The following is a 17,889-nucleotide window of genomic DNA, read 5'->3' as shown; positions in this document are numbered from 1 at the left end:
ATAGAGTATGAACACACTCCATTTTATTATTTACTTACACAGGTGAGGTGATCCCATTAAAAAAATAAAAAAATAAACCACTTTTCTAGTCTGAGAAAACTTCTGGAAAATTCTCTCTATTCCTCCTCCCACACAGCAGCCTAAGCAGAGAGAAACATTCAGCAGTTCAAATCAGCCAGTTCACCTAAGTACTGTGTGGACACAGAGAGCTGTCAGGGAGATGGGGAGAGAAAAGGAGAGAGAGTGGGTGGGGGAAAGAGAGCGAGAGAGAAATAGAGAGCAAAAAAATATATATATATTTTTTTTAAAGATAAAGACCCAACCATCAGAGCTTCACCTGAGAAATCACCGGAGCCCAAAAATAGTAATTCTCTGCGTCTGTACAGACTCCACTGGCCAACACCCACAGCCAGCCCAGGCTAACTAGCTGAGATCTGACAGGGAAACGGAAGGTGAGAGCAGTGACTCTAGCCAGTCACACAGGCCATAGAAGTCATTATTCCTCGACTTCTACACACGGAAGAATAGTCCTCCTTACAACACCCAATATAGTTTCTTATTTTTCATTTTTTAAATAGCCTAGCTAGAAAGAGAATTGTCTACTTCATCAGCTTAGTGTGACAGACTCCCTTCGCGAAATGATTCACTTTTCTTTCTTCTAAACTGTTAAAGACTTCCAGACTAGATACTGTATGTTGATGAGAGCAGGAAGCCTCGAGCCAAAGAAGAGAGAAACCACCATAAGTCGATCAAGAGAAAGCGAGAGAGAGCACAGAAAAGTACTCCGTCTTTTTTAATTATTCAATTAGAAGAAGGCCAGAAATGAGGGGAGGAGGAAAGGAAAGGAAAAAGGACAGAACACCAGAGTCGAGGGATCATCTCCATTCCTCACTGATTGAAAGGGACAAGATCCTGTTACATTACATTAGGGGAAGGGGGGGGGGGGGGGGCGCGCAGGAAAAGAAAAGGAGAAAGGGAGGCAGTGGGAAAGATGATGCATGCGAGCGAGAGAAAGAGAAAGAGAAAGGACCTGTCAGTGAGTGAATTGGGGGCCGTTGTGATAAAAGATGTTTCGTAAAGGCTTCAGATGTCTGAGTAGACCTGCCGGTGCCTGGCCTCCTAACCCCACAGGACAGAGGGAACTGTACACGCATCTCCCGCAGACGGACAGAGAGAGAGAGAGAGAGAGACAGAGACAGAGAGAAGGGAGAGGGCAGAAGACCAGGGATAAGAGAGAGAAGAACTGACAATGCTTTCTAAACTATGACCTCAGAGGAAGATGAATTTGTCCTGTGAAAAATGAGGTGAGAGAAAGAGAGAAGGATAAAGAGAAACCGAACATGTCCTATTCTCATTGAGAGAGGCCTACACTGCTACACACAGCAGATAAGAAATATTCCACTAGGAAACAAGTCAACTAAATTCTCTCATCAAAACACTTCATAAGCTAGATTCCGTAGGGCACATATGACTTAAGTCAAAATATGTTTATCCTCAGTCTCACACTAAAAGTCTGTAAATGTAAAATAGTTCATTTATGTTTTCGAACTAAACACAGGAGAAAACATGAAAACCAGCAGCCAAATTCGAATCCCGAGATATAGAGATTACTCCTTAGGCCTACAAGACAACTGTAAACAAATCACAATTTTGCCCACTTTCCCTTCTTACAGAGATTAAATCAATTCTTTAATCTGGTCCAAAATGTCCAATTAGAAAAGGGAATTACTTATCGAGCTATTGCATTTGATTCCTCAAAACAGATGGAGAGAGAAACTCTAGCAGGCAACGCTGTGAGAGAATGAGAATCCTCTACGGAGAGGAGAGAGGGTGGAAAGTGTTCCTGTCCTTAATACCAGGCAAACTTAATGACAATATCAGGCCAAAGCAATGAGAGCAGCTAGACATAACAACTCCTAAAAATATTCACCACCCATTTTTCCGACGGCATGATATGAAGAGGAAGCCAGAAAAACGTCACGCAATCTCACGTCTGAAAAATGACTGTCTGAAATTGATACTGCCGCGTTGAAATATCATTAGCACCTAAATGAATCGCTCACCTAGCTATAATCGCTATTTTCATAACTATTCAGATGATGAACGGCATTTTAATAGACTGAGCCATTGTTAATAACTTTAAGTGGACTAATTCATCAGGACCATAATCACTCAGAGGAGAGAGAAATATTTTGAGGAAACGAAGACCAAGCCATTAGGCTCGAGAATAAAGAGGGTCGGATTATGATGAAACGCTATTCAATACACTTGGAAACAGAACTCCTTTGCACATCTCAATGCATACAAATCCAGAGAAGCTTTTCATGGAAGTGACAAATGTAGAGGATTCTAGCCAGCCTCTGTGGCTTTGTTAAAAAGAGCACACTTTATCTAGCTACGGCAACCTTGGTTGGCCACGCTCAATAGTGAAGTACCACTGACCTCTAGCGGTGAAGGGAAGGCACTGTCAGGGATCGTTCAACAATCACACTGGGGAATAAGTGCATCACTGGGGGAGACATGTCAAACTGGGTGGGTTATGGGCAATTCCACAGTCGTGGAATTACGCTGAGACTCCGATTTCGCACTTTAAAATGTATGCCAAACAAAAACCATTGATTTCAAAAAGTTTAACAAACCCTACAACTCTATGCACAATTACTACCTTGAATAATTTACACAGCAACAAAAAAAATAAACACAATGTACTGGAAAAACTGTGGTGATGCCAAGTTCAGGAATAGAAATAATTTGGGTAAAATCTCCCTTAGTTTTACCATAGTTACCAAACTTTCAATCTGCACAGTTCTTCCTATGAATGCGTTTCTGTAAACTTTTCAGTGGAAATTGTTAAAAGTAGTACTTGTGCTTCCGTGGAGGCTGCTGAGGGGAGGACGGCTCATAATGGCTGGAACGGAGTCAATGGAATGGTATCAAACATGTGGATTCCATTGGTTGATACCATTCCAGTGACTCCATTCCAGCCATTACTATGAACAGTCCTCCCTTCAGCAGCCTCCACTGTTGGACATAAAGTTCTATGGTTTGTTAAACTTTGAAATCAATGGTTTTTGTTTTGGATACATTTTAAAAGGGGGAAAAAATCTGTTTTAGTGTAATTACATTACCATACAATAGACAGTCATCAACCATTCTAGTCACTGAGGCTTTTTGATAAGCTAATTTAGGAAAAAAAGTGGACACACTTCAAATATCCAACAGGCTTTCAAAGCCAGAGATTCGGGTTGTCGGGATGTCCAAATCCCCTGCAGAACATAAACACAAGCCAAAATGTGTGTTCAACCGCCGACGAGATGTATCACTGCAGTGTTCTAGTGTTAGCAGGCCGCTGTCAGAACCAGTGACTACTGGTACAACACAGACACCCAACTAAAATGAACAAGATTCCACCACATCCAGAAATGCAAAGTTCCGATCATTTTTCCCAAATTCTCAGGTTTTTACAGAATATCTGGTTGGGAGATTCCTGGAATCAGGAGGGAATGAGCTGGAAATCTTCCACATGAAGCTAGCTCAGGGACCCCAGCCAGAGAGAGAGAGAGAGAGAGTGTGTGTGTGTGTGTGTGTGTGTGTGTGTGTGTGAGTGAGTGAGTGAGTGAGTGAGTGAGTGAGTGAGTGAGTGAGTGAGTGAGAGTGTGAGTGTGTGTGTGTCCAGGGAGTATTAATAGTATAGCTGGTATTGCCAGCTGGCACACAAACCAAGGGGTGCAGAATATCCATCTTCATTCGGTTGTGTAAGTGCAGACCCCCTGTGTTGGAGGACTTGGCCCATCCTCACACTGCACTCTAACAGGGACTGTCCACAAAACACCCCGGCACCACCAGCAGACACACAACAAGCATACTTCAAGAAATCAAACCTACACAACCAAAAATGCACGCAGTCCTCTCCTTCAGCCTAAGCCTCTTCGCATGTTTTCAACAGATTTGACTTGGAGTTTGGGATTTGCCTTTCATTTGAAACAGATGGATCACGATCCTTCGATGCCAACAGCAAAAAAATACACCACAACCCCTCTATCCAACACACACACATCACCCACCTAGGCTGTTTCACATTACACATCACAGAGACGCCACTTAACGGTCCTCTAGTAGCCTTCAGGGCCCCAGACAGACAGTGTGTGTGTGATCCAACCCCCCCCCAAACATGTAGGCAGCGTTTCCCCTAACACTACAGAGACAGGGCGGGCCCTCTTACCTTGTTTTGCAGTCCAACAGGTGTCAATGGGAACATTGTGTTGTAGCCTAAGAACTGGGTAGGGTACTCACCAGTTTGTTCTCCTGCATGTAGATTCTCTGCAGCTTGGGACATCCCTTGGACAGAGCCACCATCCCCTCATCAGTAATACTGTAGCACTGGCCCAGGTGGATGTCCTTTAACTCTGAACTGTGTTCTCCTAACTAGGGACACAAGAGAGAGGGGGAGAGAAGGGTTATAGACGACGCACTCTGTCTGCCTGAAAAAACATGTTATAAATGCATTGTACAAAGTGTTAATGCATCAGATTGGTGAGTGAGTGAGTGAGTGAGTGAGTGAGTGAGTGAGTGAGTGAGTGAGAGAACCTTTTTGAGTGCGTCGTCTGTCAGTTTGTCCTGGTTTCCAACATGGACCTTGGCCAGCAGAGGACAGTGTAAGGCCAGGGAGCTGAGGGACAGGTCACTCAGCTGTTTACAGCGGTAAGCTGTGTACCTCTGAAGGCCCGGGCAGTGGGCTGCCAGGGAACACACACCGTGGTCCTGCACGCCACGACAGTCAGAGATGTTTAACTCCGTCACATTCTGCCTCCGAGACGCTATCTTCACCAAGAGGTCATCATTTACCTGAGGGGGGTGTGGGTGAACAATGAACAATACAAAAAATATATACACACAACATGTAAAGTGTTGGTCCCATTTTTCATGAGATTAAATAAAATATCCCAGAAATGTTCCATATTCTGTCTGTAATAAAGCCCTTTTGTGGGCTTGACTCCACAGTGGGTAGGCCAATGCCTTACCAGGCCCACTCATGGCTGCACCCCTGCCCAGTCACGTGAAATCCATAGATTAGGGCCTAATTAATTAATTTCAATTGACTGATTTCCTTATATGAACTGTAACTCGGTCAAATCTTTGAAATTGTTGCATGTTGCGTTTATATTTTAAATTAAAATGTTACTATAAAATGTCTCAAATGTTGTACTCACTTGTTGTAGGCCACTGAGGTCAATTTGCTTCCAGAACTGGAAGTCTAAGCAGAGGTCCCTCCAGTACTTACAGACCAGCGAGGCACACAGACAGCGCTCTTTCACCGACAGGTGGGAGAACACCTGAGAGGAACAGAAAACACATTAACAGGTTGTGTATCCAGCCTGTTGTTTGGCAATAACACAGAGTACAAGCAGTGGAGCTAAACAGACCGGTACCCAGGCTACATCCAGCCCATTTCAGTTAGCTTCAGTTAGAATAAAAGCCTTTGAAAGCATCCAATCAGGCCTCCCAAATTAACTGCACTCTAGTGGTGACCTCTGACCTTAAGCAGGATGGAGGAGGGGAGGCGGTTGATGCTGGATGTGTCAATCACGTCACTGCCTCTCCCCTGGCAGTCGTCATGGTGATGCGGACAGCAGGGGGTGGAGTCAGAACTCTGGGGCAGTGGATCACCATGGAGAGCCATCCCACAGCAGCCCTCGACAGACGAGGATGAGGAGGAAGAGGATGAGGGCAGGGGGCAGAGGTGGCAGTGGTCAGTCCCGGAGTTAGAGGAGGCATCCCCACTTCCTCCTCCTCCTCCATCCTCCACACCTCCCTCAGGGACAGGGAAGGCACATCGCGGCTGCTTACAGGGTGTGCACCTCTGCACCTCCGCACACTTCCTCTTACACACCTTGGAGGAAAGAAACAAGGATCAGACACAGATCACAGAGAACCACATGGAAAGGGATTCGACAGAGATGACATCAGAAGAGATACCAGGAAGTGTACGGTACGGGAGCAAACTGTCCAGATAGTGTCTGTTGATTTTCATCCTTCCCTTCTGAAATCAGGGACTGATTCAAACCTGGGACATCAAGTGAGTGGACTCTGGCTAATCAATGACATGAATTAAACAATTAACTCAGCAGCACTAGGAATAAACCCTTTCTAGTTTCTCACCATCTCAGCGTAGTCACTGGCACTACCAGGCACAGAAACAGCCACAGCTATGGGCACTGGAATCCCTGCACTCCGGAACAGCGCTGGCGGTGGAATCAGCTTAGCCGGTACGGCCGACAGTAGACTCCTCCCTTGGCCCTCCCAGATGGCTAGTTCCCTTGGCGACAGCAGGAACTTGGCACAGTCCTCAGGGGAAGTGAGAGCAGCGTACCGCCCAGCGAGCTTTGAGGTGCTTCCGATTCCGGTACCACCTGCGTTGCTGTGACAACGTCCTCTGCCTCCGCCGTTGACCCCGGTCTCCAATTGGTCGCTGTCGTCGTCGTCGAGGCCCCCGCTGTTGCCGTGGACGATGAAGCAGAGCATGCAGGGCCCCTGCAGGAAGCAGTTCTTCTTCTTCTTCCTGTGGTGCAGCTTGCGTGTCCTCTTGTTCAGGCGGTAACCATTTTTCGAGAGAAGATGGCCCATATAGATGACTCACGGAGACTCTGGGTAAGGCAAGAAAGAAGGACATAAAATAATAGAATTGCACATGTCATTTCCATGTAAATGGACCCATGAAAACCAATGTGAAGTTCATAGGAGCATGTCAAATAAAAATGAAAGCTAAGAGTCTATGTTTCGAGAAATTAAGGCATATAGACATTTTTCAAACATTTCCCATCCTAGAAATGAGAAATTAAGCAAATAGTTTGTTTTCTTGTCAAATAGATGGAAAGTGGTTCTTAAAAAATATCTACCAGCAAAAGTCTTTAAAGTTATTGGAAATACATCAAAACACAATAATTTTGAAGTAAAGACCCCTGCCAGCTAATAATATAGTATATATTTAGTTTAGATTTTTTTATGCCTTCTGTAAGTTTAAGAAACATTGCCTTATGTCTTGAAATTCCGTTACTAAAAACCCACTTATCTAAGATATTTTCAAATTTCTCTCCCTCATCAGGAGGGAGGATAATGAAAGTGCACAGGTAAGTGCATAGGTATTGGTAGATCTATCAATTAGTTATGTTTTTACTGATATTAATTTTGTTTATGAATTATTAAGTGATTCAAACTTGAAATTATGTTACCAAATCAGTAACGGAATTTCTGCAATTGAATTGGCTACAATGGGAAATAATAGTAGTCACAAACCACAGTTGGGTCTCCTGCTACTGTCCTCCCTTCCACAGGCATACTGTTATGTTCATCTCATAGGGTCTCCTGCTACTGTCCTCCCTTCCACTGGCATACTGTTATGCTCAGCTCATAGGGTCTCCTGCTACTGTCCTCCCTTCCACTGGCATACTGTTATGTTCAGCTCATAGGGTCTCCTGCTACTGTCCTCCCTTCCACTGGCATACTGTTATGTTCAGCTCATAGGGTCTCCTGGTATTGTCATCCCTTCCACTGGCATACTGTTATGTTCAGCTCATAGGGTCTCCTGCTACTGTCCTCCCTTCCACTGGCATACTGTTATGCTCAGCTCATAGGGTCTCCTGCTACTGTCCTCCCTTCCACTGGCATACTGTTATGTTCAGCTCACAGGGTCTCCTGCTACTGTCCTCCCTTCCACTGGCATACTGTTATGTTCAGCTCATAGGGTCTCCTGGTATTGTCATCCCTTCCACTGGCATAATGTTATGTTCAGCTCATAACTTTTATTTACCTTTTGGTCATCTGGTGGTCAAAGCAAGAACTTCAAAAGTCTGGACAACCCGTCCCCCTCTCTCTCTCTCTTCAATTAACGTCTCCTCTCCCAGCTCGTATTGACACCTACCCATGAGCCCCGTCTTTCCATTTACTGTAACCGGCATCCTCACCCACTGAACACCGACCGACACCGGACGTCCATGGACGTTGAAAAGTAGTTGAAATTTGGTCAGTCTGCCCTTGTCTTGATTTCAACGTGCAGAGATATCTGGACCGGCCTTCATTTGGCCCAAACATCTAGACGTCCATGATTGGTTTAGATTTGGTCTGGTCAGGTCTAGGTTTCACAACTTTGGACAACAAAGTACAGTACAGTTAAGAAAAGTACATTATAATTCAGTACAGTCCTGTGCTGTACAGTAATATAGAGTGGAGTAGAGTTAAGTACAAGTACACAGTAGAGCTTGAGCACACTATAATGTACTGTACTGAACTATACTGAGCTCTAGTGCGCTGTACTTTGAAATCAAAACTTGTAAAACATAGATGTCTATGATTGGTTCAGATTTAGTCCGGTCCAACCACATTTGTTCTTGTTTGGTGGCGGAGTCCATTAAAATAATAGCAAGTGTGTAGAATAATACCTAAATACGCAAAGGATATTGTATATTTCTAACTTTGTGTACCTACTTAGGACACATCACCATGAAGAGAATGACATTCATATCCATAATGATGCATTTCTGTGTAGTACAGATCAGGGACCCATGATGAAATTCTGTTACCCCATTCTTTCTGCAGACATCTTTGAATCTTAATTCGTAACAGATATTTAACTGCGTTTTTGGAAAAGGTGGTCACAAACTGAGGGGTATTTTACTGATTAATTTGACCAAACCTGCACAGTTCTTCCAGTAAATGTGTTTTTATCCAATTGTCAGTGTATTTTATTTAAAGTACTCAATGTGCATAAAGCTGTATGGTTTGTTCATCTATGAAATCAATGGTTTTTGTTTGGCATAGATATGAATGATAAAATCTGAGTCTCAGCGCAATTCCATTGCCATGGAATTGACCATGACAGTTATGCCAGATATGTCTTGCATTGATTAAGAGCTAAAAACCAAATAATGCAGAAAACAACACATAACGACTTCAGAAAGTATTCACACCCCTTGACTTATTCCACATTTTGTTGTGTTACAGCCTGAATTCAAAATGGATTAAATAGATTGTTTTTCCCTCACCCATCAACACACAATACCCCATAATGACAAAGTGAAAACATGTTTTTAGACATTTTAGCAAATGTATTGAAAATGAAATACAGATATATCTAATTTACATAAGTATTCACACGCATGAGTTAATACTTTGTAAAAGCACATTTGGCAGTGATTACAGCGGTGAGTCTTTCTGGGTACGTTTAAGAGCTTTGTACACCTGGATTGTGCTATATCTGTCCATTCTTCTTTTCAAAATTCTTCAAGCTGTCAAATTAGTTGTTTATCATTGCTAGACAACCATTTTCAGGTCTTTCCATATATTTTCAAGTAGATTTAAGTCAGAACTGTAACTCGGCTACTCAGGAACATTCACTTTATTCTTGGTAAGCAACTCCAGTGTATATTTGGTCTGGAGTTTTAGGTTATTGTCCTGCTGAAAGGTGAACTCATCTCCCGGTGTCTGGTGGAAAGCAGAATGAACCAGGTTTTCCTCTAGGATTTTGCATGTACTTAGCACCATTCTCTTTCTGTTTTTATCCTGAAAAACCCGGTCTTTAACGATTACAAGCATACCCATAACATGATGCAGCCACCACTATGCTTGAAAATATGGAGAGTGGTATTCAGTAATGTGTTGTATTTGCCCCAAACATAACTTTTTACTCAGGACAAAAAGTTCAATTGCTTTGCCACATTTTGCAGTATTACTTTAGTGCCTTATTGCAAACAGGATGCATGTTTTTGAATATTTTTATTCTGTACAGGCTTCCTTCTTTTCACACTAGGTTAGTATTGTGGACTAACTACAATGTTGTTGATCCATCCTCAGCTTTCTCCTATCACAGCCGTTAAGCTCTATAACCGTTTTAAAATCAACATTGACCTCATGGTGAAATTCCTGAGCGGTTTCCTTCCTCTCCCGCAAATGAGTTACGAAGGACGCCTGTATCTTTGTAGTGACTGGGTGTATTAATAAACCAACCAAAGAGTAATTCATAACTTCACCATGCTCAAAGTGATATTCAATGTCTTATTTTTACCCATCTAGCAATAGATGCCCTTCTTTGTGAGGCATTGTAAAATCTCCCTTGTCTTTGTGGTTGAATTGGTGTTTGAAATTCACTGCTCAACTGAGGGACCATACAGATAATTGTATGTGTGGGGTACAGAGATGAGGTAGTCATTGAACAATCATGTTAAAACACTTATTGGACACAGAGTGTGTCCATTAGCTTAATCAAAATGCCACAAAGTACTAGTCTATGTAACAACATATTACTACAAATGTTGTTACTAGTGTGAGCTAATTAGGGTACAGTGCCACATAGGTATAAAAGCTGTTACGAAAGTGTTACCAAAACTCTTGCGAAGGCTGCTGAACCAAAATGTTTGCCTTACAAATTAAATAAAGCAATCGACAGCCTTAAGGCACTAGACAAGCTGCCACTCTATGATCACAGCAAGTCAAGTTCCAAAACATTCCACTGTCCCACTGACCTGCATTAGATCTCATTCAAGCCAGCACTGTAACATAACATCTGCACTATATCACCATAATAGGAAAATATGCCATTACGTGAATTTCAAGTACTTCAAAAAGTGACAGTAACACAATCTTTCCCCCTGCTATTCTATATGTGTGTGGTCTTTCATCACAAGTCATGGTCAAACACAACTATGATACTATCTGTGCCTAAATATAATGGAGCAGCTGGTGGTCAGTTCCTCGAAATAGAACGCTACTGTAAGGTCCATCTCGACTCACAACAGTGTTTCCTGTATATGCATTTAGCAGCTGCTATTATTGGTCAAGCACAGACAGTGACAATAGTGGGCAGTGTAGGTCTCTAGAATATCGCTGTTTGTGTATTAAGGCAAGCAGCTACTTAATGTTTCCTACAACGCATTTGATTATTCTTAAGGTAGTTAGCTAGTGTTTGTACAGTGATGATACTGCCCAATAGACAGTGAGTGAGTAAGATGATTTCTGCAACTATTGGTTTCACTAGCTAGGAGGCTACATTGTAAATACAACTTTTGCGAGAGCAGAGATTAAATTGTAACGTAGCACGGAAGACTTGTAAACGAATTAATCAGAATAAACTTTACCTTCCATCAGCCTTAAATCATTGGTATATATATTGCGATATACCTTACTCAATTATATCCATTGTGAGTTTATTTGCATTACCATTGACATGGCGCAAGCAGGTTTTGGACTCCTATGCTTTTTTTGCAACAATGTGTATCATTACAGTGCCTGCCTTTACAACTGACTTGTCATGTAAAACACTTAGCCTGGGGTTTAAAATGGAAGAATAGCAAGCAAGCTATTACTATTGCTTTATAGAAAATGAAAATAACTTGTTAAATAATACATATCCAGCAATAGGCTACATGGTAAAACTACGGGATAGTAGCTAGTAGTAAAACAGTGGCTAGATCAGTTGGGTTTTAGATAGATAGCTAGTTAGCAACACGGATACTAGCTGAGGATGCATAGCTAGCTTCTAGCTACATTGTATTGCTGCTCACCAGTTCACGCTGTGCTCCCCCCTCCGAATGGTGCTCTCATAATCCACGCGTGCAACACACGGCCGAGTATAGCGTTAAAATTTCAGGGCACAATAATGTGAAATTGGCAACAATTCAGGTAAAATATTCTTTATGGTGTTTTGGTCTCCAAAGAAAACACTTCCGGACTAAATAAATGCAGGGAGAGGAAGACGACAAAAACGCGATTTGCAATCTGTTATTGGTGGAGCCAAATGTCAGTCTTTGCCCAGTGTGACCAATCCGTGATGTAGTCAACTTTGGACTGTGCTGTGTATAAAAGGGGGTAGCGAATGACAATTGGAAATAAAATTGTGGAACGTGGTTGCAATCGGTGCTCAATTTGAGCCGGATCCGCACCTCTCAATTTAGGACTGTTTCGTTCCGGAACCCATTTGCCAGGATTCGATACCTCTCTTGGCATGAAAAATAATTGTCACCGTTTGTAATGTAAACATTTGATTAAAAACAATCAGATTTAATTCAAATTGCCTCCTCTGTAATCCTCCTGAAACCTAAAAAACGTAATGTGAAAACTTGCCTGATATTCTATGAATTGATTCGAGTAACGGCTCGATTACACAGACAGGATTATTGCGTTTTGGTACACCAGAAATACATTCATTTCCAATGGAACGCTGCGTTTTCCTTACAGCGTTGCAGAGGCAGTTGCAGTGCATTTTGTGTTGTGCATACTTTGGATTTATCGAACATATGCATCAAACTGTATGCGTAAACTGCTTGACATAAATGGTAGCAGAAGGTGAATGTTGAACTTTTGTTGCACACATATCCAGATTATGCAGAGTAATATTTTACGCATAGAGGCGTTAGACCTGCCCAGTTTATGGTTTGCGCAACATTGTAGCCTATAGACCAATGCATGGCCATTACTGTGGTGAGAGAGCGAATCACGCCTGTATCTCTCACATAACTAGAATGACATTCACTATTCACTTTCTATGATCTCTCTGCTCTGATAGACGAGCCAACTCCCATCTCTCCAGCGTTGCACTTATAGAAGGGCTCACGAGTGGTGCAGCTGTCTAAGGAACTGCATCTCAGTGCTAGAGGCGTCACTACAGACCCTGGCTTGATCCCGATCTATATCACAACTGGCTGTGATCAAATAAGAATTTGTTCTTAACTGACTTGCCTAGTTAAATAAAGGTTCAATTTAAAAAATCATAGATGCGGGGAAGGTGCTAGAGATGCCGCAGCACCCCTGATGAATTGAAATAAATTTGCCAAAGTTATAGAAGTACTGCTGTCTGTTCAGAAAGAAATTAAATAAATCAGAAGACTACACCAGGAGTAGGCCTATAATTTAGCCATCTGTCCTTCTTCTGTGGGTTTTATGCCGGACTACAACCAACTGGACTGGAAACCAAAACAAGGTAAAAAGTAAATCCATATGTGATAGGGAAACTAACTTAATCCACCCAAATAAAAATAGTACATTAACAAAACAAAACTCCCACTTCCTTCTTTCAACTCTCTATAGCTCCCTCCTCAGGCTCTAGGGCCTGAGAGGGTTGTACAGTTTGTGATAATATTTAATGTAACTCCTTCACCGAGAAATCTTTCAGCCCATGGAACTGCTCTGCCGCTTCCACAATGATTTCTATCTTCCTGGACCTTCTTTCCACCTTGGCAGAGCTATTTATCACCATAGCTATAAAGGCCACAAAGTACACCTTCTTCACCTTTAAAATGTCAGGGTCCTGCTGGTGAAAGGCAACCTCTGCAGCCTGCAGTGAAGGCCTATCCACCACCAAACCCTCAACCCTTTTAATAGCTGCTGCATATTGTAATATTTGTGTTGTGGAGAAATGACCAGGCAGGAGACGGGAGTACAGTTAGTTTTCATTTAGTCAAAACCCCTCTTGCTCTACAGTTCCCGGCACCCCAGTGCGCATGTGCATTTCCTATTAGGTGTAGTAACGTAACACTGCCGTAATGCATTACTGCTTAGTAACAGCACAGTAACTAATATAAACAGATGTAGATCCCAGATACTACACTCCTCCCCCATAGTGTTTAACTCCCAGAGAACAAGGTAAATATGTTAGGTAACTACTAATGCAATATCTGAACAATGCATTCTTAAAAAAAATTCAACTACTGGGTTGAAGCAGACTTTTCAGAGCCCAGCACAAATCCAGGGGATTATTCTGCCCCGAAGATGGAGTTTGTGTCCTAATAACTAACCCAGGTAATGTCCTTTTTCTTTCATTTTATCTAGGACATATTAAAGTGTTTGTTTTACTGTCCGTTACCACCTTAACCAGCTCAACTCACAGGTCAAGCTTTTTAGGTGCCCTTCGCTGTCGAATAGGATATCTCCGCTCCTCCTGGGCTTCCTGTGGTGGGCCAGGTTCGGGTGGAAGGTCAGGCTCTGTCTCTCCCGTACGTCCACAGTCAGGAGAATAGTCCTGGGGGTCGTTATGGTTCTTGTTCTCTCGGCATGTCTCTGCTGGGGCGTTGGACCATAGCAGATGATCCACACATATGATATGCACTGGATAGCCCTGACTTTGGCCACCTCATTCTCTTTCACCCTTGTGGGGCATTCGAAAGACGTGTCTGTCACATTTTCATCACTTTTATAACACATACCATTGTCTTTTTCACAACTTGGACATCTCAGCTTCTCCCTTCTGCAAACACTTGAAACATGACCAAAAGCTTTGCAATGATCACACTGTATTGGTCTTGGGATAAAAGCTCGGACTCTGTAGTTACTATACCCTAACTGCACTTGAGTAGGGAGAGACTCCATATCAAAAAACAAAAGAACAAATAACTTCAATTTTTCTTCATTCACCACACAATCGCGGGAAAACACAGATTGGAAAGCAAATGGCTCCTGCTGAAAAGAGAAAACTAATCTGCTTGTTGTCTACCAAATTTGTTATCAACTTCCAAATAGGCCTATTAAGTGAACAGCCTTGTTTTACAAAGTAAAACAAAGTAAAACAAGCAAGAGGCTTTTGACAATGGCATCAGTCATCTCCAGTGGGTGAGTGTTGAATCAGTGAAACTGGAAAGCTTTTTTATGGTTATAATTTCCTCCTCATATTGTACAATATGTGTGTCTCCACATTCAGCCCCATCGGAGATATTAGTTAAAGATATAGGAATCCCATTGGGCGATGAATGGAGGAACAAAAGAGGAAGAGGCCCAACTCGGCTGAAAATCTGTTTCCCTCCAGCAGGTGGCGTTTTTTGTTGTTTCGCCCACCGATCAAGGAGTTTTTGTATGGAGGTCAAAGAGAGTTTCGAATTGGGTCCCAAAAAAATGGCTAATGGTCGTCTTGCGCCGAACTGTGGGTGTGCAGGTCAAATCAAAGGCACTGCTTCGATATTAAGTTGTTTTTTGACGAAAATGAAAACGTTTCAGTTTGTGACTTTTATGAGGTTGGAGCAGTGGTGGAAAAAGGTCCCAGTTGTCATACTTGAGTAAAAGTAAAGATACCTTAATAGAAAATAACTGAAGTAAAAGTGAAAGTCACCCAAAATACTGATTTAGTAAAGTCTAAGTGTTTGGTTTTAAATATACTTAGCCTAATAAGTACTTTTGGGTGTCAGGGATAATGTATTGAGTAAAAAGTACATTATTTTCTTTAGGAATGTGGTGGAGTGGAAGTAAAAGTTGTCAAGCATATTAATAGTAATGTACAGATACCCCCCAAAACTACTTTAAAGTATTTTTACTTAAGTACTTTACTAGGTTGGAGTAATAACATGTTCAACTACTTAAGACATTGGCTCGAATCAAGGTTGTGCCTTTAGATTTGAGAAAATTAACAACTAAGGAAGAATGTTTCACTTCTCTCACTGACTTGACCCTGACCTGGTCTGTTTGGTCTATTTTGCAAGCGTTCCAAAAAGTTTTGTGATGTTGGACTCCCGAGTGGCGCAATGGTCTAAGGCACTGTATCTCTCAGTGCAAGAGTTGACAGTCCCTGGTTTGAATCTAGGCTATATCACATCTGACTGTGAGTTCCATAGGGTGGAGTTTGGCCATAATTGTAAATAAGAATCTGGGTTTAGACGTGTAGTGTTTGTAACACAAGATGGAGGAGAGCCTGTCTCTCTTCAGAGATTGCATATATTTTGACCTTTTCATTCAAGACAGGATAAATATATTGTTCCATGTGATATATAACTCCAGGTTTAGTTACTTTTTCCTCAACTTGTTTCTCTAACTTTATAGCAAGTCAAGCTAGCTTGCGCTGCAGACCAGCTAGCTATTTAGCTAAAAGCTAGGCTAAATTGAAGATACCATTGTAACTAGCGACCTCCACTTAATAATGATCATCAAATACCATGGGGTGACCTGGGGCGCTCTGAGGTACCCGAACGCATGAAAAAAAAAACGTTATAATTAAAGCATTGCATTATTTGTTCGACTGCAACTTCTGGGGTAGCTAGCTTCAAATCAAATCAAATCAAATGTATTTATATAGCCCTTCGTACATCAGCTGATATCTCAAAGTGCTGTACAGAAACCAAGCCTAAAACCCCAAACAGCAAGCAATGTAGGTGTAGAAGCACGGTGGCTAGGAAAAACTCCCTAGAAAGGCCAAAACCTAGGAAGAAACCTAGAGAGGAACCAGGCTATATGGGGTGGCTAGTCCTCTTCTGGCTGTGCCGGGTGGAGATTATAACAGAACATGGCCAAGATGTTCAAATGTTCATAAATGACCAGCATGGTCGAATAATAATAAGGCAGAACAGTTGAAACTGGAGCAGCAGCACAGTCAGGTGGACTGGGGACAGCAAGGAGTCATCATGTCAGGTAGTCCTGGCAATGGTCCTAGGGCTCAGGTCCTCCGAGAGAGAGAAAGAAAGAGAGAAGGAGAGAATTAGAGAACGCACACTTAGATTCACACAGGACACCGAATAGGACAGGAGAAGTACTCCAGATATAACAAACTGACCCTAGCCCCCCGACACATAAACTACTTCAGCATAAATACTGGAGGCTGAGACAGGAGGGGTCAGGAGACACTGTGGCCCCATCCGAGGACACCCCCGGACAGGGCCAAACAGGAAGGATATAACCCCACCCACTTTGCCAAAGCACAGCCCCCACACCACTAGAGGGATATCTTCAACCACCAACTTACCATCCTGAGACTTTAGCTTGGTACCTAGCTAGCACCAATACTTTTTTGTTTAAGTTTTTTTTTTTAGCTAGCACCAATACAACCAGCCTGAAAACAATGACCAGTAGAAACTGCAGTCATTTTCATTATTCTTAGCAACGATTTAGGAATCATTGTAAGTAAGTATTAGCTAGGTAGCCACTTGTTGTTCGCCTATTGAAATTGAACTTCAGTTTATGAAAATAAATAGCTAGCCAGCTACTTAACCCTGTTGCCCAAAGCTACCGTTATAAGCAGCCAGATAGCTTTATCAGGCTAGTGAGGCTCGACCGGACCAGGTTATATGTTGTGAAGCTAGCCACAATAAGGATTAGGCACAATAGTGGAATTTGGGGTTTGCCTTCAAAATAAAAGTATGTCTTTGAAAGTTGTGCAGAGGTTACAATTGGTGGAATCATGCCACATTTAGACTAGATAATGTTAAACAAGGTTGTGACAGATGAAATACGAGTGATAGTGTAATCCATGTGTAATAACTACGTAAAAAATGCATGAACGCGTTAAATTATTACGTGATGTGCAGTCATATTCAGGTCCTGATTGGTCAACAAGCTAATTTGACATGTATTTTTTTGACATGCAAAGACCCAAAAGCCGTTCCATAATTGCATGCATTGTCATCTTTTGCATACTGGCATAGAGCTGTAGAGCAGAGGTGCTTGCAGAAGTTGCACACATGGGGGAAAAAGTTTGTTGCCTAGGGTCCGGGAAATTGTGGCCTTTTATAAACTGTAGCCCTGGCTATGGAAACACAATTATCCTAATATATCATACGGGTGTATACGCTAGTCTGGTATAACACTGATGTTACAATGTTATATCACATTAAGCATCTCCAATTCAAAATTAAATTTAGAATCGGCTTCCTATTTCGGAACAAAGCATCCTTCACTCATGCTGCCAAATATACCCTTGTAAAACTGACTATCCTTCCGATCCTTGACTTCGGCGATGTCATTTACAAAATAGCCTCCAACACTACACAGCAAATTGGATGCAGTCTATCACAGTGCCATCCGTTTTGTCACCAAAGCCCCATATACTACCCACCACTGCGACCTGTATGCTCTCGTTGGCTGGCCCTCACTTCATATTCGGCGCTCCAGGTCATCTATAAATCTTTGCTAGGTAAAGCCCCGCCTTAT

General features: G+C 42.3%; 1 protein-coding gene across 3 annotated transcripts in view; it reads right to left on the bottom strand.

The window, feature by feature from the left end:
- Window positions 1-11,745, bottom strand: part of LOC139411167 (F-box and leucine-rich repeat protein 17) — a 303,569-nt gene extending 291,824 nt beyond the window's left edge. Inside the window, exons 1-7 of one of the 3 annotated variants that reach the window (XM_071157075.1) lie at window positions 11,553-11,725; window positions 7,808-8,141; window positions 6,160-6,644; window positions 5,537-5,890; window positions 5,211-5,333; window positions 4,588-4,845; window positions 4,294-4,425 (exon numbers count right to left, since the gene is read on the bottom strand). In XM_071157075.1, the coding sequence (XP_071013176.1) occupies window positions 4,294-4,425; window positions 4,588-4,845; window positions 5,211-5,333; window positions 5,537-5,890; window positions 6,160-6,624 (1,332 nt within the window). In that variant the 5' untranslated portion in view covers window positions 6,625-6,644; window positions 7,808-8,141; window positions 11,553-11,725. Of the gene's footprint in view, window positions 1-4,293; window positions 4,426-4,587; window positions 4,846-5,210; window positions 5,334-5,536; window positions 5,891-6,159; window positions 6,645-7,807; window positions 8,142-11,552 lie in introns of all 3 variants that reach the window. The other 2 variants (XM_071157076.1, XM_071157074.1) reach the window with 2 other exon arrangements.
- Between the last annotated feature and the right edge of the window lie 6,144 nt (window positions 11,746-17,889).

Source organism: Oncorhynchus clarkii, chromosome 6 (assembly GCF_045791955.1).
Source record: "Oncorhynchus clarkii lewisi isolate Uvic-CL-2024 chromosome 6, UVic_Ocla_1.0, whole genome shotgun sequence".
NCBI classification, from domain to species: domain Eukaryota; kingdom Metazoa; phylum Chordata; class Actinopteri; order Salmoniformes; family Salmonidae; genus Oncorhynchus; species Oncorhynchus clarkii.
This window is presented reverse-complemented; position numbering and strand designations above follow the sequence as displayed.